The sequence below is a fragment of the Cololabis saira genome, chromosome 10 (genome assembly GCF_033807715.1).
Source record: "Cololabis saira isolate AMF1-May2022 chromosome 10, fColSai1.1, whole genome shotgun sequence".
In the NCBI taxonomy this organism is placed as follows: domain Eukaryota; kingdom Metazoa; phylum Chordata; class Actinopteri; order Beloniformes; family Belonidae; genus Cololabis; species Cololabis saira.
This window is the reverse complement of record NC_084596.1, coordinates 21190502-21215633: the sequence shown is the minus strand read 5'-3', so window position 1 is coordinate 21215633 and position 25132 is coordinate 21190502. Positions and strand designations below refer to the sequence as shown.

Here is a 25132-nt window from a genome sequence, read left to right as displayed (position 1 = left end):
CCTGAGGTTCGCCGCGGCAGCGCTGGCGGCGCAGCAGCCCACAGGCCGGGAGGCGGAGGCTGCTGGACGCCAGGCGACGGCTCCTGAGACGGTGGCGGCTGCGGAGGAGGCGGCGGCGCTAGCGATGGCGGGACCTGCAGAGACGGAGGCGGACCCACGGCCAGAGCAGGGCTGCGTGACGGAGGAGGCGGTCCTGGACACACCAGCTCCAGACCAGGGCTGCGCCGTGGAGGAGGCGGTCCTGGAGGCGGACCAGCGGCCGGCGCGGGTCCGCGTCACGGAGGAGGGGGTGCCCGACCGTTCCCGCTGGTCGGCCCGTCGCCGAGGACGGCCACCCGACCGTTCCCGCTGGTCGGCCCGTCGCCGAGGACGGCCACCCGACCGTTCCCGCTGGTCGGCCCGTCGCCGAGGACGGCCGCCCGACGGGGCTCGGCGGTGGTCTGTACCAGGAAGGCCCGAGGGCGCAGACGGCTTCCTCTCCCGCTCCGAGGGGGGCGGGGGGGGAGTAGGCTCGGCCGGACGGACCCCGGCGCGAGTTTGGTGTTGGGGGTGTGTGGCAGAGTGGAGGAGCTGCAGCCACTCAGGCTGACGGGACACAGGTGTGGCCCGTCAGCCTCTCCACCCTGCCAGCCTTATAAGAGGAGAAGCTGCTGCTGAGACTGGTGGTCAGACTGAAGCTGCTGGTCGTGGTGCTTGGGCATGTGTGAGAGTGTGTTTTGGGAATAAAGGGTTCTGCACAAAACTCTGTGTCCTCTCCATCCTGTAGGTCGGGCCCCGTGGCACTCGCAGTGCTACAGTTCCACACTCCACCTCGATCAGAGCACCTTGTATCAATGCGCTTGGTCTGACGCAGTTGTATTGAACAACAGCGACATCAATCAGCAAGCACATCATTGCACATACCGTATATTTATTGATATGCACAGACTAGTACAAATTTAGGTCTGTAATGGAACGTGACTGTAGATATTTATAAGGGAAAGAAGGAAAAAAAACGAGAAAAAAAAAAAAGGCCCAGAGGCCCTTGGGGCGCGAGGCCCTTTGCGGTCACACAGTTCGCACACCCCTTGCAGCGGCCCTGCTTCTGACTTCAGCATCAACAGCAGGAAGTTCAGGTACAACTGATTAACTGTGTAAACCTATGAGTCTGTAAACATGTTGTAAATAATCTGTTGCATGTTATGTGCTGACCTGTTACCAAGTCAGAGCTGGACTCTCTGTTACCTTTATATCTATTCATGTAGGTCCACAGTTTTTCTGAGACAGCAGAAGACATTGAGAGTCACTGGAAGGCGGCGCGAACTGTTCGATCACTGAGCGGCTGGGTGGGACGAAAGTTGTCTCCCAGCAGTCCGTCGTTCCCTTCGGGCAGCTCCGCCCCTTTGATGTGGGATCGCAACCTTCGAAACTCCTCAATCTGCAGAAACAGAAATTAAAAGATTTAGCAGCATCAAAGCAGGCCTCAGCTTCTTTGCAGTTTTTCCCGTTCATCATAATGAAAACATTTTAATAAATAAATATATATATATATATATATTAATCAATCAATCCACATATTAGTTTCTTCCATTCCAAATTAACCCATGTTTGTCTCTTGGCAAACATGCCTCTTGCCTCCCATGGCTTCTATGCTGATGATGTTTAAGTGTGTTTAAGGACACAACAAGATGCAAGTAGTGTGAATGTGTGTGCGTTTGAAAGCATTCATTCATTCATGGGTGTCTTTGAGATAACAAATCCTAAAAACTGTGTTTGGGGTCACTGAAAAGTGACAATATGTAACTGAGTGAAACATTGAGATCTGAAAGCGCAGATCAGAGTAGAGCGATCTGCCTTTAACTCCACCAAACTTCACATCATGCAGCCTTCCCTGTACCTTGAAGGTGGGTGATGCAAAGCTTTGACACAGACACCCACTCAAAGGTGAAGTGTAGTTTTAGATGATTACATAACCCCCTCAAAATAGAGTTGTCTGTTGGCATGTCTGTTGTTTTTGTTTTTTACTGCAACACACTTTACCACTAAGACACATGACACAGACATTACAGCAGTCACCACAATACACACACACTGCACCCATCACTGTCTTGTTTTTCTACCAGTCTTGTCATTGAAGAGAACCGGTGAAGGTCACACACTCGCACACACTCACGCACTTTAAGAACACTCACATCTGCTGCAAGATTAAAATGCATATGTCATGGATGAAGGTTTTTATCAAATCATGGTACTAACCACTAATAGGGGGTCAGTACTGTTTCTTTGAGGTAATTTGACCAAAGATTGTGATCAATACTTCATTAAAACCTGAGGAAATTTTGTTTGAACAAATTTTAAACAAATATAATAGTTTCTTTGTTCATGCATATGGGATACAATATAGGTTTCTTTGTGGAGGCTTGATGGCTCTTTGGCTCCGAACCAGGTTTGAGTCCCAGCCTGTGATCCTTCACTGCATACCAACCCCTCCTATAGGATTCATAGCCCTGGTGAAAACGGCCCCGGTGTGAGATGGGCGTACAAAGAGACTGTATTCACTTGTCATTATCTAAAGCAACAGCATCTTCTGCTTTTGTCTTTCTCAGGTCAAAACGTTAAGATCACAACTATGAACGGAAAAAGATTCAAAACCTGACTTCCTCTTCGTGCAAAATTGCAGTCGCTGCAGATTGTATCACCCGTGTGCCATAGGTGGTTCTCCACGTAGTTGAACTAACAGTTTCTCATCTGTCGTGTAGCTGGCCGACAGAAGGAAGATATACAGCACGCTGTCAAAGAGCAAAGCTGGTGGGCATGGCAACTTCTCTATGATATATACATATACACACACACACAAACACACACACTGGGTCTTTAACAGTCAATAATAGCCGGATGTTTGAAGTGTATTCTAGGCAAACAGGACCAGCTGTTTTGAAATATCTCTGCTATTGTCTGTGTTTATTCATCTGTGTAACCACGGCTCAAACGACAGAAAAAAAGAAAAAAAAAAGCCCACTTCGTTCTAAGAAGATAGTTTACATTCAATATTGTATGAAACAATCTGTTGGTAACGTTCAACATGCTGGAGATTTCATGAGTTGATTGGCTACTGCTTGGCACAGAAGAGACAAGAGAGAGAGATGGATATCCGAGATGCATATCAGTGCTCAACAATCGCCAGGAAGTCTGTTGTCGTGGCGTTACCAACTAACGTGGCTCATGAACATGGAGCTGAAACGGTTGAAACAACATTGTTAAAAAAGACCCAGGTGAACAGGTAGGGCACTGCACAGGTTTGTAGTTTCATGGTGTCAGACACCTATCTCCATATCCAGTTTGGTATTAGGTGCCCCACAGCTATCAGCTGCAGACCATTAAAGCACCGGTTTACGTCCCACATGTCTTCCAGCTTGGATTTGAGAGGATGGGGTGGGGTTTTTTGTTTTCTTTCTTTGAGGGTGCAGGTGTGGCAAAATGGGCAATTCTCTGAGGTTAATAATTTTTTAATGTAAAAAAAATGAATGCATGATTTATGATGCAAGCCACACATGTATTTGAAGAGAAATCTGCGTGAAAAAAGCGAGAAATAATGTCTGGAATCCTTTTTTAATCTATTAAGGACTGACTTCTCAACATTAGCTGTTTCTTTGCTCCTAATTCCTTGTATAGGGTCAATTTGGATTCAATGTTGCAGAGCAAGACCAGCTTTGGTTGTCAAACAGCTTGTTTTTAATATCAGATTGGACATTTCAATACACATATAGATCACTGAGTATTTCAGGCAGGCAGGTTAGCATTTTGAAAGGTTGAGCAGGTGAGAGGGCAGTCATGATGAAACGCAACAATAAATGTCAGGGTTAGTGCCATCGTCCGGTACAGTAACCTGCTTGAGGAGAGCCACGAGTCAGCAAAGGCCAAACCAAGTTTGAATATATCAAAGGCAACATGACGGACATCTCGATAGTAAATGAGTCAAAAGGTTTCCCGAATGCCAGAAAACTGCAAGATCACAGATCTGCGTGATTGTAAAAGCCACAAAAGGTTCTGACACAGAAATACGACCTAGAAAACCTGAAATATGACGTAGAAAAACCAGACATACATCTCTAGAAACATATTGTTCTTCACAGTTGAGTACTTAACATGAGTAACTTTATTTTTTTTCACTAGGTTCACAAGTACATATTAGTCAATGTTAGCGCTTCAGGCAACCGACCTACTTCAAGAATAGATTACTTTTTTGAGCTCTGACAAGACTCAAAACTCTCCTTCCATTGAGGTTACAGTGTGGATATGGTCACTGCAAACAAAGCAAGGTAGTTTTAACTTTGTAAGTGTACAGAAAGAGTACAAAAAAAAAAGATTGCTTGTAGAGGCATCTTCTTCTGATCGCTGCCACATTGTTATAAATGCAAACAAGTTGGCTACCAAATGTCATGCGAAAGGAGACAACGTCATAGTTTTTGCTGACATCGAACTGAATCAATCCGTAGACAAAACAGACAAAAGTTAAAGGCAGACACCATGAGATCACCCCATTTTGCATTTATTAGAAGAATTTTGTTTTATATTAATTCTTGTACAGACATGTAATGGGGTTGGAAGGAGAAGCCTGTTATACACGTTTCATACATGTTTCTATACACTTACAACGTTAGAATGACCCTGGTTCACTTGTAAGACACTCTATCCACACTATCACTCAAGGGGAATTACGTTTTTGAGTCTGGTTAGAGGCTTAAAAAAGCTGTTTACTTTGACACGAGACTGTTGCTCTGAGCACTAACATCAGTTGCCATTTTGCTGTAAACACATGATCAAATGTCACTGGAAAGTGCTCTGATCCACCTTGTTTTGCCCCCACCAAATGTTTGCCCTCATCACAATACAATAATTAACCCAGAGTTGATAAACTCTGAAATGTTCCTTTAAATGTGTTAACTGTGCCGACCTGAGCGGATGACCATAGAGTTCTTGTGGGATGAAACAATTGTTGATCCAAAAAGGTTTTGATAAAACAGGTGTGGGAGAAGCTTTTACCTGTAGCTGTGAAATGGTGAGAGGGTAGCGGTAGAGGATCCAGGTCACGTTTTCACTACAAGGCGGCGTGGTCAGAGATCCTTCATACACCCAGTAGTCTCTCAGTAACGGATCTGATGGCAGATTTCACATTTGACAGTCGGCACTCATTAAATAAATGTAGGGTTTTATCTGTAATAAATGGTAAAGAACATGCTAACTCGTGTATTTAACTTATTTCACTAACCCATTCAAGTTTTTAAAATAAGGACAGTCATTTTGTGGTGTTCACACTGATGAAATTGTAATTGAAAAGTGCAGAAGAAGCTCTGTGTGATCATGATCAGAAAGCAGAACGATATGTGAAGCTGGCTAAAGGTCCAGAAATACATTTAGTAGAGGAGGAAGTAAAGTGGCTGTCGTTGAGTTATGATGTCGAGGTGGATAGATGGACTTTGAAGGGGATATACGGTATTGCACTTATCTGTAGAAAATGAATTTATGTCCCAGATTGTATCTTACATAGCTCGTTGAGACGCTTCATCCCGTATAACCCACAGCGTTGCAGCTGCCTCATACGAGTTACTCCTGTGTGAGTATCTGATAATCCAATCGACTGAACTCTGTGTCTGAATTTTTTTCTTAGTTTTTTTCAACAGGCTTTATTATTCAATATTATTATTATCATAACAGCTATTGTCAGCTTACCAGGCAAGAGAGTGTTTGGGTTGAAACAAGGGATAATCTTGTTCTTCCCCTGATGGAAATACAGTTACAGAAAGTAGTTAGTTTCATCCAGTTTAACGATGGGAGGATGAACGGTATTCTGACTGTTCCAGTTTGGTCTCACCTTGTACTGCAGGTCCAGAAGAACTTCAGTGATGGCCTTCAGACCCAGATGCTCTTTACCAATCTGAAAAAATAAACAAAAATACAAGAGTTCCAGTGCGTGCTCATCAAGGTTGCTGGTGACTAATTTTACGATGTCAGCAATGGTTTCAGTAAAGGTGAGTTTACGTCTTTGACTATCGTACAGGAAGCAAACCAGAGGCAGAAACAGTAGAAACTGTTGTAAACAGGACGTGTGAGGTTGACACTGAGGTTGAGGTCTAAGAATGTTCAGAAATGTGTTGGGTTTAAATGAGAATCAGAATAAAATGGACATTTCTTTTTGTTTTTTGGGGGGGCTTTGTTTTCCTCAGATAACATGACTCAGATCATTTGAGAGCCAAGTCCTTTTTCTGCCGTTTAATTCATCAGACATGAATCACAGACTTTTAAGAGCTTTCCAAGCAAGGGAACTGATAGTCGTTCTCTAGGGAAGATATGAAGGAGGGGAAAATGGGGGGTTTTACATAAACCTTAGTGACAGAACAGTCTGACTTTTCTCATATTTCAAGGTTCGAGCTAATCGGGAAGCAACTTACAATTCCAGGAAGGAAAAACACAGGCTAATCTGCTGAAAAAGTCCATGTTTTTAACCGGGTGTGTGGTGGAGGGAAAAAGTACACGGGCATGGTATCATGTAATTTAAATAAGCACCTCATACAGTTATTAACCAATTAATTCCACCAGATTAAATGAATGCAGTTTTATACAGAAGACAAATTCCCCTTTCACGAACGTGATGTGGTTTATTAAAAGTATCAGTTGGTCATTTCATTTTGTAAATTGACACATAGGACTTTTAATTAAATCAGATAGTACTACGTTAGCCTGTGAAACAGTCGTATTTTGTCAACCCTACTAATTAAAAGAAAGTTAATATTTAAATACTGTTAAAAAAGGACACAAAAGTAATCAATAGCAGGGCCGTCAAATGAGTCTGTACCTGTAATGTATGAAGGTGTAAATCAGCCTATCTTTTACTAACATTACAAGTGAAACACATCCAGAACCAAATGTCTTCTGAGCTATAAAAACGTTAGGGCAGTGATTTTCAAATATTTGTCCTTTCATCATTGTTGTTTCTGTGACAGTAGAAAAGCCCAGAGAGAAACTTTAAGTACATTCATGATCAAATGCATTAACATTTATCTTTTTTTTTTCTTGTTTTTGTTTCCTGATCTGCTCTCAGTCCTGAATAAAGTCAGTGAACTCACACCCCAACCCGTGAGGCAACCAGCCTCTTATCTGGTCGCTACGTGCCGACCTTCCGGCTCTTCCTGTGAATGTTTACCTGCACGAACAGAGCGATGATGAGGACTCCGTTCTTCTTCCCCAGAGCGTCCTCCAGCGTGTTGAACAGAGTGCTGTTCCAGTGAATCAGATGGAGCTGTGCACAAACAGACAACAGAAAAGCAAGACACACTTTAAAAAGGGAAGAGAGTGAGAAACTATCAGGTGTGGGTAAAACGGACTTTCCACATGAGCGCTGAAAAGACAAGAACTGACTGAAAACTAAAGCACTAAAGGAAGGAGAGCGATGGGGGTGCATGCAGTACGATTGTCCACGGTGACGAGCTGCAGGTCACACATTATGAAAAAATGTGTTTTTGTAGTCTCCAGGAAACAATGGTGCTCTATCGCCCTCAGGATTTTATTGGGCTGTGGACTCACATAAAACACTCGTTAGGAGGACATCATCATCAGTTTAATTTTCATGGGATTTGTTGACATAAAAAATATGAAATGACGCAAATGATCTCTTTGAATGTCTGATGTCTTCTCAAATGACTCTTTTCCAGTTTCCAGAAGTCCAGTGTATGAACTGATAACCTGTCCAGTGAAGCCCCACCTCTCGTTCAGTGCCCGACGGCCACCCCATCCCAGCAACTCTCGTTTAATACCATCCTCTCACCTTTATCCCAGAAGGTAATTCCTACATCTAACTTTCATTTGCAAGTCGGAGACGATCATTTCAATGTGACCAACGCCTGCTGCACATTGATAACCACTTTTTAAATCCCCCTTTGGACAGTTTCTCTTTCTGGAACCCAACGAATGGCTAAAATACCAGGTAAGGTTAGGTCTATGAACAGCAGGGAGTAAGACAAGTAATAAAAGAGTCATGTTTTTTTCCCCCAATCTGCACAGCTATGGCACATGCATCCTAAAGCTTAAGCTTTGTATCACTGCAGCAACAGTAGCCTTCATGGGAGATAGATATTTTGTTGCCATAAGATTTCAGAGCCAAGTCATACGACTTACAGAAAGAAAGAAAAAAGGTAAACTGATTACAGACCCCTAACTGGGAAAAAAATAAATAAACAAAGAATAATCAAATCCAGTGTTCTGATGTCGCAGTTGTGGCATTTTGGTTTTGACCTTAAGGTCCAACTAAATGCCAGATGTCAGGCCATGCTGTCTGAACGAGCACATCCTGCATCCAGGTTTTTGGCCTTTATAGTTCAAAGTTTTACAGAATACAGTAAGCCCTTACTCTGAAAACAAAAAACGTCTAATAAGAAGACTGATCATTTCTTATATGATTACCCTTTAGAAATATATTTTGTTATCAATTTCACTATGTCCACAAGTCTTGCTAAACATTCAGTTGTCTTCTGTTTCTCCCTTCTGTCTCTTTTTAAACCTTGACTGAGGTCGTACAAATAACAAGAAGAGGATGTTGTCTGGTCCTACCAACAACAGAACCTCCCTGTGGTTTCCAAAAGTGCACCTGTCATCACTGATGATTTTACTCCCTCTGTCTTCTTGTGATTTTTTTTTTCTGGTTTCCCATGGTGAGTATCCTTTTCCCCAACCGGTTTTCCTGACTGGACCAGACGTACCAGACCAGCATCAACAAAACACATCCAAAATGGTGCGCAGCCAAGTAGCAATGAGTGACTGTTTTTGGTTTTGATGTTGAGCCGACGTGTTATTGGAAACTTTACAGCCATTCTGGTTGTTTAAAATATTGATTCTTGGACAGTTTTCACAGCATAATCAGATAAAGTCTATCACAGCCCCTTACGTTTGGTTTAGTATGCCTGAAAATGGTTGTAGATGAGAAGTGTACCAGATCCACTTCATTAGAGAGAATTTCAACACAGCTGCCCAGGCTAGCTATCCTTGGTCGAACTATTTAGTTTTTTGTCTTTTGTCTTTGTCCTGTTCTTTAACCCCCCAGCTGATTGAGGCAGATTGCTTCCCTTACTGGGTCTGGTTCTGGGGCAGCGCTGGCTCAGGTGGTAGAGCTGGTCGTCCAATGATCGAAGGATTGTTTCGAACCCCCTCCCGCAGTCATCTGTCCTCGGGCAAGACACTTTACCCTCCTTGCCTCCAGTGAGGGCATCGCTGGTGTGTGAATGTTCCTGTGGTGGTCGCAGAGGCTGTTGGGGCAGATTGGCTGCCACGTTTCCGCCAGTTTGCCCCAGGGCAGCTGTGGCTACACATGTAGTTTACCATCACCAAGTGTGAATGAATAATGGAGCCTTGTGGGCACTTTGACTGTCCTAGAGAAAAAGCAGAACATAAATCTAATCTAAAGTTTTTTCCTTTCTACCAGCACTATCTACCACTTGCACCCCAGCCAGAATTTGCCCATTGAGCAAATGCTGGCTTTAGCCAATATTAAAAATTGTGGTTGTTTTGAAGATTTGCCACCTGAGATATAAATGCGAGATATAAACTACAGGTTCCATAATGGTAATTGCCCATTTAAATTATGTGGTTGGCCAAAGTGGGACCCAGATAAAACATCCATTTTGGGCCCATGTCCATTCATCTCTCATTACCTTTAGTTCACATGAGGCCGACATGGAGCCTATGGACGATCTCATTATCAGCTCCATTACTCGGCTCATCTATGACAGGTTCGCCACATAAATGCTGGCAGGGATGCTCAGGTAGACGGAAATAAAGATTAAAAATTAACCTCTGTAGTTGTCCGCTTAGGTTACCCTAGCTAGCTCTACTACGTGCCGTGGAGCTCTAGATGTGAAGTTCTGTTGCACAGCAGCTCTGAAGTTATGTCTACACAAGTTAAACTTAGCAAAGTAAGTTAATTCAAACTTACATGCAGTGCATGAGCAGTGTTGATCGTGTCAGATGTTGTCATCTGGATCATGACATCTACAAGATGAGGTTTCTCTAGGGTTGCCACCTTTCAGAAATAGAAATAAGGGACGTCCTGATTTCAGCAGCGCAGGAGCCAAAAGAAAGCCCCAAAACTTCTAAACTGAATAAAAATGTGTTTATTTTATATGAAAAAACTAAATGCTTTGATTTAAAGTTTAAAGTGCTTTAATAGCATTGAATTTTCATGACCGTACAGACAGCCAACCATACTAGCAGCTGAAATAGCCTCCTATGCTCTGTATGTCCACATCAGCCCAGATGTAATATAGCCTACAGGTGAAGAATATGGTGTAAAAGTTAATTTATTTCAATAATTCAACTAGAATATGGTGTAAAAGTTAATTTATTTCAATAATTCAACTAGAATATGGTGTAAAAGTTAATTTATTTCAATAATTCAACTAGAATATGGTGTAAAAGTTAATTTATTTCAATAATTCAACTAGAATATGGTGTAAAAGTTAATGAAAATACGGTACAAATCGTGTCCCGTATTAGTTCAATACGGGACGCAACATTTTTTTCTCAAATAAAGGACAATTCCGTATTTTACGGGACGGGTGGCAACCCTAGGTTTCTCCCACTCACGCTGTGATCTGTTAATAATCACCTCCAACTAAACCTTATTACCAACCGTTCATATCCCTCCATGCCAAAGTTAAGCAACATTTGAATCCTCCTCAACAAAAAAGGTAGACCTTTTGTGTCCAAAATTTGACTAAAAACATCTTGAGAGAAGGGTTTCACACAGACAGCCGGCACTGTAAAGTTGTAAACAACGGCGACAGATTACTCAAGCTAGCAACAGTAACTAAGGTAGGTGAGACTTTCCAAAAGCTCAAGCGGCTGCATCCAGTCGGATTATAATTAGACTGTATTTACCTAGTTTGAAAGACAATTAGTATTAGAAATGGACTGAGTTGGTTGTGCTGAGATGGTTTTAATCAGACTCAAATGGACTGTATTTCACTGTCTCCTTTTGCTCAGAGTTTACTTTTGTTAAGAACTGATGAATTGGATTGAATTTGATGTTCTGGCCAATGGTGTTTATCTAGTCCGGCTACGCAGAGAAACCTAAAAATATTACCGGACTTACTGGACTTCACTTATTTAACTTATTGAACAGTCATATGGATGGATCAAATCGTCTTAAAGTTTTCCCAGACACACAAATGTATTTAAGGAAGAAGAGAAAGCCTATCTCCAGCATCCAGGGTCGGACGCCAGAAGTGTTACTTGTCAGAGAGGAAGGGCGAGAAGTCAAGGACTGAGAGGTAACAACGTTTTCTGCGGAGAGAGCAAGGCCAGTGCCAGACATTTTCTCTGGAGAAGAGTGAACTTCCAGGTTACGGCCTTTTTTTTTTTTCTTTCTTGTGTGTGTGTGTGTATGTCTGGGGAGTTGTACTGAATACCTCCATAGGGAAAGCCTTGAAGTTGACAGTGTGTTCGGATCCTCTCTGGTTTTCTTTGCCCCAGTGGAATCGCACCTCGTGAAGCTCATACTCGTGGTCGCTAGGCAATGGACCCCCAGTCACCACTGGGGAGAGCACAGCAAACCCAGTCAATTATGAGCAAGCACACGCAGGAAGCAGAAGGCAGACCAACGAGGTCAGTTTAACAGTTACTGTGAGAAAAGTGGGTCATTTGCAGTGGGGTATATTTACTTTTGCTTTCACACGTTACATATAAGATGCAAGAATTACTCACCACTAAACCACAGTCACAAACACTTGAAACCAAAATGAATGTATCCTGCTCTCTCAGCGCTTCTCATTTTAATATGTCGTGTATGCTGGTATGCTGTCATGTCTCCTGGGAGTCACCTGACTTGGACTTGAGAAGGATGCGGACGGTGTGTCCGTCGTTGATGACCTCACAGTCTCGACACACCACGTAGTTTGGTGATAAACCAACATCCAGAAGTGAGGGGTCGTACTGGGCCTCTCTGGAGTTTAAATTAATGGGAGACTGGTATTCACCGTTGGCTGCTGGGAAATGGAGTCCCCATTCTACACCTGTGAGGCGAAACAGGCACACAGACACATCAAACAATTTGTAGTGTTTTGATATAAACTCTCAATAGCTACAGTATCCTTTAATACACTGACAAAATAATAACTGTTAACAGCTTTTACTAATATCAATTCATCATGAGTTTAACTTTAATGTTGCTTTAAAAGTCAAAGTGAAACTGAGGCTGCTACCACTATAAAAGCTGGTTCATACCGAGGGCTCGTTTGATATTAATTGCTGTGTATAATATTACTGAACGCACACAAAGCTGTTGCCTAGAGTGTTGCATGAAATGTAACTAGATCGTCAAAGCACCTAGTAAAGCTCATTTTAAGCAGCTTAATCAACAGTTAAAGTCAGAAACGTGACAGATTGCCTTCACAAGGATTCAGACTTTTATACATTTTATAAAGCACATATAGCGGGTAACACTTGCAAATGCCTGAGTACATTACAGTTATCACACTGATTCAGTGACTCAGCGTGTCACTGAATCAGAGTGATGAATCTCTTTAGAGCACAATGTGGGTTCTCCTTAAATGAATTCCTCCATCAGTGGGTGTTCTTCAGTCAATAGTTATATATTTGGCTAGAATCACTTTTTATTTCATTACACGGTTGATAAATACCGTCATTGACTGAGGGGCACCCACTCCAGTTCTGCAGAGACAACCACGCTGCCTCAGATATCTCTTATGTTTAACTACTGCAACTTAAATGAGCAGGTGGCTGCAACTTTCTGAAGACAAGCCTGCATCCAGGACGTAGAAACTCAAGAGCTTCACTATTCACCTAAACATCATTTTGAGATTTGCAGTTGTGATTTTGAAAATGTGACATTTGAAAGGGTTTTCTGTTGCAATTATTGGTTCTAATCTTGAAAGCCATGCAAGAGAATTAGCATGCACAATACTCAGTCACTGAAAAATAGGAATTATTACGGCTTTAGATGACATAACCACCTGAATGTCTGAAAGTAGAAACAGTAAATGCATACTTAACAGTTTCTCCCCACTACCAATGATGATGGTGACAAAGCAACACAAAAATAAAGTTATCTGGCCCAGCTGAGTCAAAACATAATGACAAGTTAACTACAGCGGGTTGTCATGGTTATCAGAAATGCATATTAGTGGTTTAGATACAAAGCTTGTGGTGAGCATAAAAAACAACATGACGCTTTTATGGAAACAACCAAACAAACAATAAAACATGAAGCGACAGATTGTCCTGCTGCTCCTCTGATGGGAAGTCTTCAGCAAAGAGAAAGACAGATGCTGGATGTGATTGAAATGTTGTATTGTTTTATTTAACATATGCTCATTGTCTTGAAAGTCATCAGTTCAGCATGTCTGTTATTTATCACTGCTCTCCAGTGAAAAAAGGAAAAGTCTTAAGATGAGCCTTATCATAAAAGGTGTTTGGGGTCACGTTTGCTTTGTAAGTAAGTAAAATGTATCTATAAAGCACATTTAAAACAGAGATATTACTGACCCAAGTGCTATACATGATAATAATAGTTTTAAAAAAAAACACATTCAGTGACAACAAATAAATCATAAATTTGACCTAAAAGCACAGACATACGAAATGATAAGATTAGATTAGATGAGAAAGCTGGTGAATAGAGGTGAGTTTTTAATCTAGACTTAAAGGTGGAGATAGTTGGAATGTCTGAGGGTAACTACCACCTTTCAGTTTCAGCCGTGACCGCGGCACATGCAGTCGTCCTTGACTAGAGGAGCTCAGGGACACGGTGGCTGACTGGAACTGGAGAAGGTCAGTGATATAAGCAGTTGCCTGCCCATTTAGAGCCTTAAAAACCAGTAAAGTAAAGTAAAAGTAAAGTAAAACTTTGAACTAAAATGAATGGGGAGTCAATGCAGGGAAGCCAAAACGGGGGTGTTATGTTCACACTTCCTTGTACCAGTCAGCAGTCTTGCCACAGCATTTTGGACCAACTGCAGGCGTGTTAATAAAAACTGAGGGAGGCCGAGGTGGAGGGAACTGCAGTAATCCAAGCGAGATGTAATGAATACATGGATCACTTTTTCCAAGTCATTATAGGTTAAAAACGATTTAAAGTGGAAGATGATTCGTAACCGATAAAAAACGTTTTTAAAAACAGAGCTTTCTGTTTGTCAAGACGCAGCCCTGAATCTAACCCCCAGGTTTCTGGCATGGGATTGAACATGCGTGGGTGAGGTGAGCTAGTTCACTTGCAACAGTGTTTATAGATTTAGGAGGACCAAAGATGATGACTTCTGTTTTACCACTATTTAAGCGGACATAGTTGTTTGACATCAAGGTTATGTTTCATTTATCTTTTTTTTTTTTTAAGTATTGTTCAGAAATGACTAATAAGTGCTCAGCATAAAAAAAATAATTAATTATTTAGACAAAGGCAGGTTTGTGAGGTGTGAGTAATACTGAGGAGAGGAATTATGCATTGAGAGTTTAAGGACGTCATGCATCAGCTCTTCTGTTGAACTGATAACAAAATAACACTAAAAATGCATGTTTCAATTCCTGTTTAATCCATCAAGTCGTGGTAGGACAAACCAAATCTGATAAACCAGAAATGATAAAATAGCTGCACATGAGGAGTTTTGGGTAAATAGTGATACCAAAAGGAGACTGAGAAAACTGCTTCAAACACAACTCTGTGGTCAGCAGTCCTCTTTTGCCTTCTTCATCCCTCCATTTCATCCTTGTTTGCTTCCTGGCTATGTTGAGTGTGTGAAGAGGATTTCTTGTTATGATCAAGTACAAAAATTAGGCAAGTCATGGTGAGAAAAGAGGCTCAGACCTTCTTATCTGGAACAATACCCAGGAAGGGTATGTGTAAAGGGGAGTAGAAAGAGAAACTGAAGTGGCAGCCTGTGGAAGCTTTCTCGGACAGAGAGACTGATACTCTCAACTGGAGCTTTACTGCACTGGCTGAGACTGAAGACCAGCAGTCCAAAATGCCATACTAAACAGTATATACTAAAAAGTATACTTAAAGGAGCTTTAGGCAGGATTCATGAAAAAAATTCGTATACGTTTTAAGTTTTCTAGTAATAATGTCAGATGAAGCGTTCCAAACCAAAAAGAATGAGCCCTCTACTGTATCTCTCCGTTGCCTTGAACAGGCTGTGTGCTGCAAAATGTGCTGCAATTGTGGGGCCGAATTTCCCGCGCTGGGCTGCGGATGTGACGTCAAATGACGCTGCATGCAGGTTCTCCCCGTTCTCCCGTGCCGGCTTCGCTGTTGGCTGCAGTACCCCCGACGGCCGTCGTGGCGAAGGGTGGCGCTAATGAGTCTCATTTCTTAAAAGGAGCCTCATGCTCCTTTAAGTTCGGCACACTTTTGAGTAAATATCAGTAGTGTGCATTAATTCGGACGTACTATTAAGAGCGAACACGTCACCTCCTGCCGTTGGGAGGAAGTGACCTGTCACAGCAGCAGTAGCAGCTGTTACCATGGTAACAGCAGCAGTAGCAGCACCGCTCCGCTATTTCCCGTTTATTCTGGCCGAAACAAGATGACATTATACAATATTATTATATACGAATATTATAATATTGATATTATATAATAATATTATTATACTTAATATTATACTTATGACATATACATATCACTTAGCAACCAAACGCCGCTGCATTGCATTGTGGGAAGTTTCTGCTCAGCTAGTGTCCATCTATCCACACTAAAAGAATTATCCGGAATGAGATGGATAGAGCATACTATTGAGTACGTTCTAATGTTTCGGACGCACTAAAAAATCTTGCATACTCATTTTGCATACTCATTAGGGTGGAAGTATGGGATTTTGGACGCAGCCCAGGTAAGGAACCTGATACTACATGACACCAGAAGTCTGCATTCACTTCAGTTTATGTACCCACAACAGTATCGTGACAGACGTGTTGAATCCACTGTGTTTTTAAAAAGAGGAAACAAACACCTCGAGTTTCAGGAAGGCCACTTCTGTCCTTCCAAGAAAACTCAGCCCCTGTCCTGCAAGTCAACCATTTCTACAGCAGGGACACACTCCCCACACCGGCCTATCAGTCGCTCTACAGCAGAGGTTTCCTCACATTCCCTCTCTCCTCGGCAACTAAAGCCATGACAACGCTTTTCTGAAGCCAGTACAGTTTGCAACACTAAATAAAATGAGGTTTTATTGGCAGTATTTGTTTGGTAGACTTATACTTAAAACATATGAAATAAAACCCACAGCTAAAGTTGCCCTGTAATGTCGACCCTGAACGGATGAAGTGGGCATAATGGATGAATATGAATGAGTTAATGGATCATTTTAGCTGGTTTATATCAGCTGCCTGCACCACAAAAATGAACTGCTCCTCTGCTTGTTCTGTCTCTTGTTAATGTCAGAACTGTATGATATCTTTTCTTTACGTTAACATGAAGATGTGGTTTGGAGGTTGTTAGTTTCATTTAGTAGCCTCGAACTGATTTGAACGTGCCATTGTCTAGCACTCAGCAGCTCATTAAGTCACGGCATGTTTACAATTTTTCTTCTTTTTTAGTAAAAAGCCTGTTGGTGTGTTGCTTGTCTCAACCAATTGTCCTAAATCAAGTGGCTAAACAATATTTCCTGTTTCTCTGCAGAGAACTGCGCGGTACTGCTTATTCGAGACTGTAGGAAATCCCTCCTGATTTTAATGCCCCGATTCAAATCATCGAGAAGCCCAGAGATCAAACACAGGAAAGTCTGAATGAATCATGAGATCCATGTAATTATAAGTTGTAAAAGGTAAAGTCTTAGGACACAGGTTTAGAGTTATATACGTTCACACTTGAAGAGAGCGCATCGCCTACTTCACTGCTGTGCACCAATTGGTCAGGTGAGGGCACTAAATCAGTGCATTAACACGATGTTAGAAAGAATGAGGTTGAAGTTTTAAAACGCATGTAAAAATCTGAGTCTGACAGAAACTGAACTTAACTAAACTAATGCAGTGGAAGTCGAGCTATCGTTGCGGCATCTACTTTGATTTGAAAATCAATGAGAGTTGATGAGCTGAGACTCGGCTAACTGACAATGACCACGGGGCTCCCTTTATCAGAGCTGCGTCCTGGTGGAGATCTGCCCATTTGGAGTTTCTCAATCCACAAGGGTTACTGATCTGAAAACCCATCGTTTATTGGCTTCTGCCAGGGCAAGCAGACAAAGTAGAGGCCGTCCAATGCTTAACCCAGGAAGCAGCCTTTGGTCATAAACGAAGGTATCTTTTGCCTGCTGCTTAGCTTAGCTTCATGCACAGACACAACCAGCCCAACCAGAGCCGATCAGTCTGTTAAGCATAAGAATCGTTAGTCACGGTTAGGTCCTTCTTCACTGCTCAGACACCAACACAGAGCTAAGAGCTAAGTTATGCAGTTATGCATAAGTTTGTGGTTTACCTCATGAGGTACATAAAATGTACTTTTGTTAATTCACATTTAGTTGCCGAGGACGTGAAATCCAGTTATTCAGATTACAATAGTTGTTTAAACCAGGCTGCAAATATTCAATGGAGTCGATGGAGATTGACTCTCATTCAGAGTCAGCCCCTACTGGTCAGTCATGAAACTGACATATTTTTCACTTCCTGTTTTGTTGTGAGACTAGTAAACCCGTATATACGATATTGGGACAAATAAATTCAAATTAAATGGCCATATTGCACCATAGCCATAGACATGGTTCAACTAAACAGTGCATGTGAATGTAACACTAAGAAGGCGCAGATGTGTGTCTGAACCAAAGGAGCTATCGAAAGAGTAAGAAAAGTAAAAAAAGGTTCAGAGAGGGACAAATGAATGACTGGTGGAAAAACTGAGCATGAGGGGAGCAGAAATATACACAGAAACAATGCTGAGGATCTGGTGGAAAACAAAGAAAGCCAATGACTGTAAATACCGAGGTGTGACCGATGTGATCTGAGCTAATAACAGAACCCATGTGTGAAAAACTAAACAGAGAATAGAAAGAAGAAACAGCTTCAAAAAATTAAGTAAGGAAATAAAACAACAACATGAAAGATGGAAATTCAAGAGAAACATAATGAAAACAAAGAATAAATAAAATGAATGGAATATAATCATCATATAACTTTGGCAATGCTTATTATTTCATGACTATGATTTCTGACTGAGGCTATCTGCCTGATACAGTTTACCTGAGATTGGATACATGTATACAGTAATGCAAGATACGAGTAGGTAAATGAAATTTAGGGGGAAAAACTGACGATTTTAGCTCTGCTGGTACAACAACTGAAACTGTGATGTCACAAGTGTCTTGCATTGAGTCTTGTTTCTCAAATAATACTGTATCAAAGTAAGTGATTTCAAACATAGTAATACAATCCAATCAAGCTGATCATTTTATTAGAAAACACGTGTGATTATGACCAGGCGTCCGCAGTTATGCGGTCGATGTACCGGACCGTCGTGGGGAAGAAGGAGCTGAGTCGAAAGGCGAAGCTCTCGATTTACCTGTCAATCTACGCACCTACCCTCACCTATGGTCATGAACTTTGGGTAGTGACCGAAAGGACAAGATCGCGGATACAAGCGGCCGAGATGAGTTTCCTCCAGGGTGGCTGGACTCTCCTTTAGAGATAGGGTGAGGAGTTCGGTCACCCGGGAGGAGCTCGGAGTCGAGCCGCTGCTCCTTCACATTGAGAGGAGTCAGCTGAGGTGGCTTGGGCATCTGTATCGGATCCTCCTGGACGCCTCCCTAGGGAGGTGTTCCAGGCATGTCCCACCGGGAGGAGACCCCGGGGAAGACCCAGGACACGCTGGAGAGACTATGTCTCTCGGCTGGCCTGGGAACGCCTCGCACTCCCCTCTGAGGAGCTGGAGGAAGTGTCTGGGGTGAGGGAAGTCTGGGCATCCACACTGCTGAGGCTGCCCGACCCGGGAACGGATAAGCGGCGGACGATGGATGGATGGATGGATGGGTGTGATTATGAAAACATAGAAGATGATTTAGGTTCTTGCAGGACACTTATGGCTTAACATCCCATAGTATCTAATTCATGCACAGAGAGTATTCCTGGTCAGTCAGTATACTTACAGTCAGAACGACAGTATCAGTATGACAGTACAACCCGGACGCTCAGCAAAGGCAGAAACAGCAAGAAGAAAAAGTGAAACATCACAAGAACACGTCACCGCATGACATACTGCTTTACATATGTAAACCTTAAATGCTTATGTAAATGTATTTTCATGATTTTTAATTATGATGTGGATATCATGTAGAACCAAATTAGGAGGTAGGGCTTTCCATAATACTTGTACAGCATTGCATTCATTCATTCAAAAAATATATATATTTCTAAGCTGATAAAGTCTGACTTATAAGACTTTTATTGATCAGCCCTAAAGTTAGGTAGTTATGTTAATCTTGGGGAGTCTGTGGCTCTAAGACCAACATCACTTCTACGTAGTAACTACACACATGGTCTATGTACAGGACGTATGTCTCTCTTAGTATTTATAGTACTTATCCATCATTGTTTGTAATGCTTAGCGTCCTGTCGTTTACTTGTTTTAAATAGCTCAGACAAAGCACATAAAACATATCTTATTTGAGTTGGAGCAAAACATTGTAGTAATCTATCTTTCTACCTGTTTGAAAATTGAAGAAGAAGAAACATTAACAGGAAATACGTAGAACATAGAATCCTACCAAGCGGACATATTTATTGCAGTTGGTTACATTACTGCAGATGTTCACCTTAGACGACAGAAGAGGTTAAGATACAGAGTTCCTCTGTTCAGCAGGCCAATGCTGTCAGTTCAGTGTATTAGCATAAACCATGCTTAAGCCAAGCCCTGTTTTTTAAAAATACCACTATTTCAGCTAGTTGTGTTTCCAAAAGTCTCCATCTTTATTCTCCGTACAATGTTCTTTATTTTCTCCCAACCACTGTTGGACAGGATAGCTTCATTGTTGGGTTTTTGCTTTTTTTGGTTTTCATTTCAGTTAACCTCAAGGTCGTATTACAATTGAAAAGTTAGGCTAAAATATTAGTGTTTCCATTGCAAATAACTGTTAATAATGTATATAATTACCAACAGGAGACACTGTATACAGTATGTGTACTGTACATTACAAAACATGAAGAAGAGTGTCCTTAGTTTCATGATGCAATAATTGATGTCATAATGAAACACCCGTAACATGCTTTGGGAGTTCACAGCCCCCTTTTCAAGTTTGTCTAGTTCACAGCAGCTGGTTCCAACAAGTAACTCAACTCTAGCCACCTCTGCTGCAGTGCACGTCTCTGAAGGTCAATGCACATCCATGGAAATGTAGGTTTGGGCACAAATCAGTAACCTTTGAGAAAGAATACAGAATATGTGTGAAAATATTTAAATTGTTACATGTTAAAGATGTGCTCTCATGTTTTTTTAATGTTTCATATATAGATGTGTGTGTGTCCTTTAAGATCTCATTAAGGAGTCATAAACTGAGCCTCCTTTTTTCATCCACTTTGTAATAGCACCAATTTACAAGGTAAAACCAACAAATGTGTTAAAAAATAATGGACATCTAATTTGTACGTCTTGTTCTGGTATATGTTTTTAGGATACATTGACACAAACACAGGCATATAAAGTGTGCGTTCACTCTGCAAACCTCTATTTAAAGAGTCAAGACACACACAGACGGAACAAAGCCCCTGTGAAAAGTTTTGGTTTCAGATCCCTTGCAACTCAGTCCGAGCGCTCAGCCTGTCATGTCCCACACTGTCCGTCCCAGCATCCACTCACACACATATGGAGACCAGCCTACCTTCCTCGTAGCCCCAGGTCAGCTCATCTTTCCCTGAGATACAGTCTGACTCCTCGTTCACATTGTTGGCCATGGTGCTTGGCAGCTTGGCAGCTCACTGTGCGTACAAAACACTTGGTCCTCCCAGTATACTTCCAGTCACACTGGTGTTGCCCCCTCACTTGGACACAAACTGAAATCCCTGCAGTCTACTGGATAGATGTCTGGAAGAATAAAAACAGTCTTTCTCTTTCTGGTTTATGTTGGTTTTTTTTAATCTATATTCTTTTTCTAATTTTGTTTCTCTTTTCTTATCCTCCTGTCCTCTTTTCAGCTGCTGTGCTCTTAAAAACTCTAACTGATGTGACTGTAGCGCTCTGCCTCTGTTTCTCTGCTCTCTGAGGCTCCTCCTCCTTCTCTCTCTCCACCTATCTCTGCTGTTACCCACCTCTGAAGCCTTTTTTCTTCTTTTCTTTCTGACTTCACTTTCTCGCTCTCTGCAGACGCCCCCTGCCTAAGATCACTCCACCACACACACACACACACACACACACACACCCACACACACACACACACACACACACACACACACACACATACATATACACACCCCAAAACACAAGCCCCTAAGGCATATTAGCTTTATGTGTTATGTTTGAACCTTTCAACTGTTTTGGGTATTTGGATGTGGCGTGTGCACGTGTGTTGGAATGCTGGTAGGAAGGTCATGCCCGTGTTTCTTTGGGAGGCCACAGCCCTACCCTTGGGTGAAGAAGCAACACTAGAGGAGAAAAAAAAAATCAGCTTTACAGAGAGGGTGAAAGGCCGGATTGTTCTCCAACCTTGATGACTTCAAGATGGACAGAGAAATGTTCCCCCTTTGGGAGAAAGCTCATTAATCCCAAATGAGTGTTAGTATGGACTGTATATCTCCACCCTGTCATTGGATCTCCACTGAACTGAGCAGTAAATATTAAATGATAGTCCTGTATTTCAGGTCGGGGGTTACTCGGAGAGGAACATGACTAAAAGAAAGTTAAAAGGGAGGCATAAATAATTGTCCCGCTTGCTCTTCTGTGGTTCACTCTATATCTTCCAGGCTGCTGATGTTAATTGCCCTACATTCCTTATCTGGAAACTGTCCTCGGGGCATCTAAATAAAGGCAGGCTCCCTTATTTTCGTGCCGTAACACCAAAAACAGAATATGAAGCGTCTCTGCCCATGGTACACAGTGCAAACCCTGGGTAAAGCAGCCAATGAGCCTCTGGTGACCCTTCCTCGCCCAAGTTCATGGGCTGTAACAGAATAACATGGCTCTGTGACATCACAGTCTACTGTATCTAACTCAGTACTGTTTCGAGGCCGAGAGTTTGGTGTAACCTCCTTCACTCCAAATTATACCATCCATCCATTTTTTTTATATGCTTCTCTGGGACCAGGTCAGAGGGGCATCAGTCTGATTAGAGATCCCCAGACATCCCTCTCCAATTACTCCAGTTCTTCCAAAGTGACACCAAAATATTCCCAAGCCAGTAGAGGGAGGGAGAGGATTTTTCCAGCAACCGCAGGGTCTCTGCCAAAAGACCTCCTCCCAATGGGACATGAATGAATCAACTTCCCTGCATGGTATACTCTAGTCGGCTATCAATTTCACATCAGGTTTTAGATAAACACAATTCTTTTTGCAATAGGTGAAGACACCTCCTGCTGGCCATTTAACAGGATGCAGGTCCAACACTGGTTTCACACGGTCCCTGAAACAAAGATCCTGTCGGTACAAAATTAACGTTCAAGTTAGTTTATGAAGCTTTACCGTCCCTTCCGCTTCCAAGCGTGACTGGGAGGCCAAGGAAACCAACTTCTGACTTCAGTTTGCAGTGAGAATTGTTCCCTCTTACTTGCTGCCATCAAGTGGAGTTTTGCTCCATGTAGCCACACCTGAACCCTTCAGATCAAATAGCATGTTACTCTCTACAAGTTTATCAGAAAACCCCTCCACCTCCTCCGCTTAGCAAAAACACTGTGCTCTTTCTTCCTTTGAGTAAGACATCTCTTTTCTATTGGGCAAACATTTTTTTGTATTATGTGCTGTACAACTTTATTTCGTCAATATTTTGTATGCTCTATATTGTAAATTATTCTAATCACAACACCCATCAACTTATCTCTTCTGTATGTACAGAAAAAAGCACTGTTTTCAGTAATTAAATGGCTGTATGGAGCTCGGTTTAAAGGCTGCTGTTACGGGGGCAATTTCTGAACTATTTTATTACATTTTGGTTGAAATTTAGCCAAAGAATAAATAAATAATAAATAAAACAAACCGAACTGTGCTGTCATCCCTCCAGCCACTCTTAATACTCAATTTCAAATATTTTCTTCCTTTATATGCTTATCTTCTACATGCAAGTCCAGCACATGAAGTCAAACAGTGGTCTGCATTTTGATTTAACGTCTAACAGCAGATCTAGAAAATGTTGGTGATTATAACATTGAATCCACTGTTGTACGACACAGTAAACAGGTAATAAAACCATGCTTAGCAAACAGAGACATTATAGGCTTTATAGATATAACTCAGCCAACAAATCCCCTTTAATCGTAGCCCGCTGTGGACAGGGTCCTGTGGACAATCATCAAGTAGCTTTGTTCAGAGCTATCATCGTTGATTATATCTTTGAAAAATTAACAATTTAAAAAAAAAGAGCAAACGATGGCTGGAAGTGGTTCAGTATTTCACGATCCTGTACCACAATACTTTATCTACTGGACACAGCAACAATAATCGTATACATGTAAGGGTTCTTAAGAATGTAGATATGTACAGGACTGTCTCAGAAAATTTGAATATTGTGATAAAGTCCTTTATTTTCTGAAATGCAAAAATGTCATACATTCTGGATTCATTACAAATCAACTGAAATATTGCAAGCCTTTTATTATTTTAATATTGCTGATCATGGCTTACAGCTTAAGAAAACTCAGATATCCTATCTCAAAAGATTTGAATATTCCGTGAATCTTAATCTTAAACTGTAAACCATAATAGGCAATATTAAAATAATAAAAGGCTTGCAATATTTCAGTTGATTTGTAATGAATCCAGAATGTATGACATTTTGTTTTTTTTAATTGCATTATAGAAAATAAAGAACTTTTTCACAATATTCTAATTTTCTGAGACAGTCCTGTAAATGGCTGTTCATTCAAATCAATAAAAGGCAAATTTGGGAAATGGGCTTGCTAAAATTGATTGTGAAAACTTACATTATAATACAACACATATGACAAGATAAAATACATATATTGCTTGTGTTTGTAAGTCAGGAATGACCACATCAAGAGAGTTGTGTTTACATATTCTTCAGTTCAGATTCAATCATTTAAGTCAATATACACATAAGGAGGAGAGATCATGACCTCTGGTTCCATAAAACTGGATCAGTACTTGGATATTTATGACAAAACAGGAAGTGGAAAAAAACAGAGGCAATGAAGGGAATCTCTTTTTGGGAAGTCTTTCTAGGACACTTTATGCACCCATACAAAGTTAGAAATACGTCATCATAGGGACTGTATCCATGCTATCACATAACTGAAATTACATTTTTGAGTCTTGCCAGAGGCTTAAAATAGATTTCCATGTAGGTCTATTGCCCTTATGGCTAACATTCATTTCCATTTTGCTGCAAACACATATTTCATTGTAACGCAGAGGTGCTTTGATTCATGTAGTTTTGGCCCCTAACAAAACTCACAACTATCTATATAATGTTCCTTTAAAAGAGCCAGCAAACTTAAAAAATAAATCAAGTGAAAGAAACCTAGTAGTAATGCTTTAAATAGATGTAAAAGCTCTGACTTTTTCTCGTTATATGATGTGATAAAAATTGAAAGCTTCCACAAAAAAAAAATCAATACTCAGATAAACTAAATATTGAAATGTATGTCCTGTGGCAGACTAAACTTTTCCATGGTGCCGGTCATTTTTATTATCATCATTATTAGTTTTCTGAATCTGAATCTGAAATGTAGTAGTAGTATTTCTTTTTTAATTAGTCAACTCCATTCTTCTCCGCAGTAACACCTTCATAGCATGCACTGCAGACCTCAAGGGGACACTTGGCATCAAATGTCCTTTTTTGACAATGATCATAAAGGACCTAGAGCAATATTACACCTTTGAAGTTTGGGTATGCATTTACAGACCCTTCATGTCGTGTTAAGATACAATTAATTCTGGGACTTTTGGTCACTTTCTCTGTGTCTCCACAATAAGGTATTCAGTTGTAAAAACAGTTGGTGTCAGGTT

General features: G+C 41.4%; 1 protein-coding gene across 2 annotated transcripts in view; it reads right to left on the bottom strand.

Moving 5' to 3' along the window:
- The window catches only part of ca8 (carbonic anhydrase VIII), a 28328-nt gene extending 7161 nt beyond the window's left edge, over positions 1 to 21167 (bottom strand). The window contains exons 1-8 of one of the 2 annotated variants that reach the window (XR_009783266.1): positions 20841 to 21167; positions 11847 to 12038; positions 11436 to 11560; positions 7181 to 7276; positions 5852 to 5914; positions 5710 to 5758; positions 5023 to 5135; positions 1225 to 1417 (exon numbers count right to left, since the gene is read on the bottom strand). Coding sequence is in view for 1 of the 2 variants with exons in the window: in XM_061731996.1 (XP_061587980.1) it covers positions 1283 to 1417; positions 5023 to 5135; positions 5710 to 5758; positions 5852 to 5914; positions 7181 to 7276; positions 11436 to 11560; positions 11847 to 12038; positions 20841 to 20913 (846 nt within the window). In the remaining variant the exon portion in view is untranslated. Of the gene's footprint in view, positions 1 to 967; positions 1418 to 5022; positions 5136 to 5709; positions 5759 to 5851; positions 5915 to 7180; positions 7277 to 11435; positions 11561 to 11846; positions 12039 to 20840 lie in introns of those variants that run through there. The other variant, XM_061731996.1, reaches the window with a different exon arrangement.
- Between the last annotated feature and the right edge of the window lie 3965 nt (positions 21168 to 25132).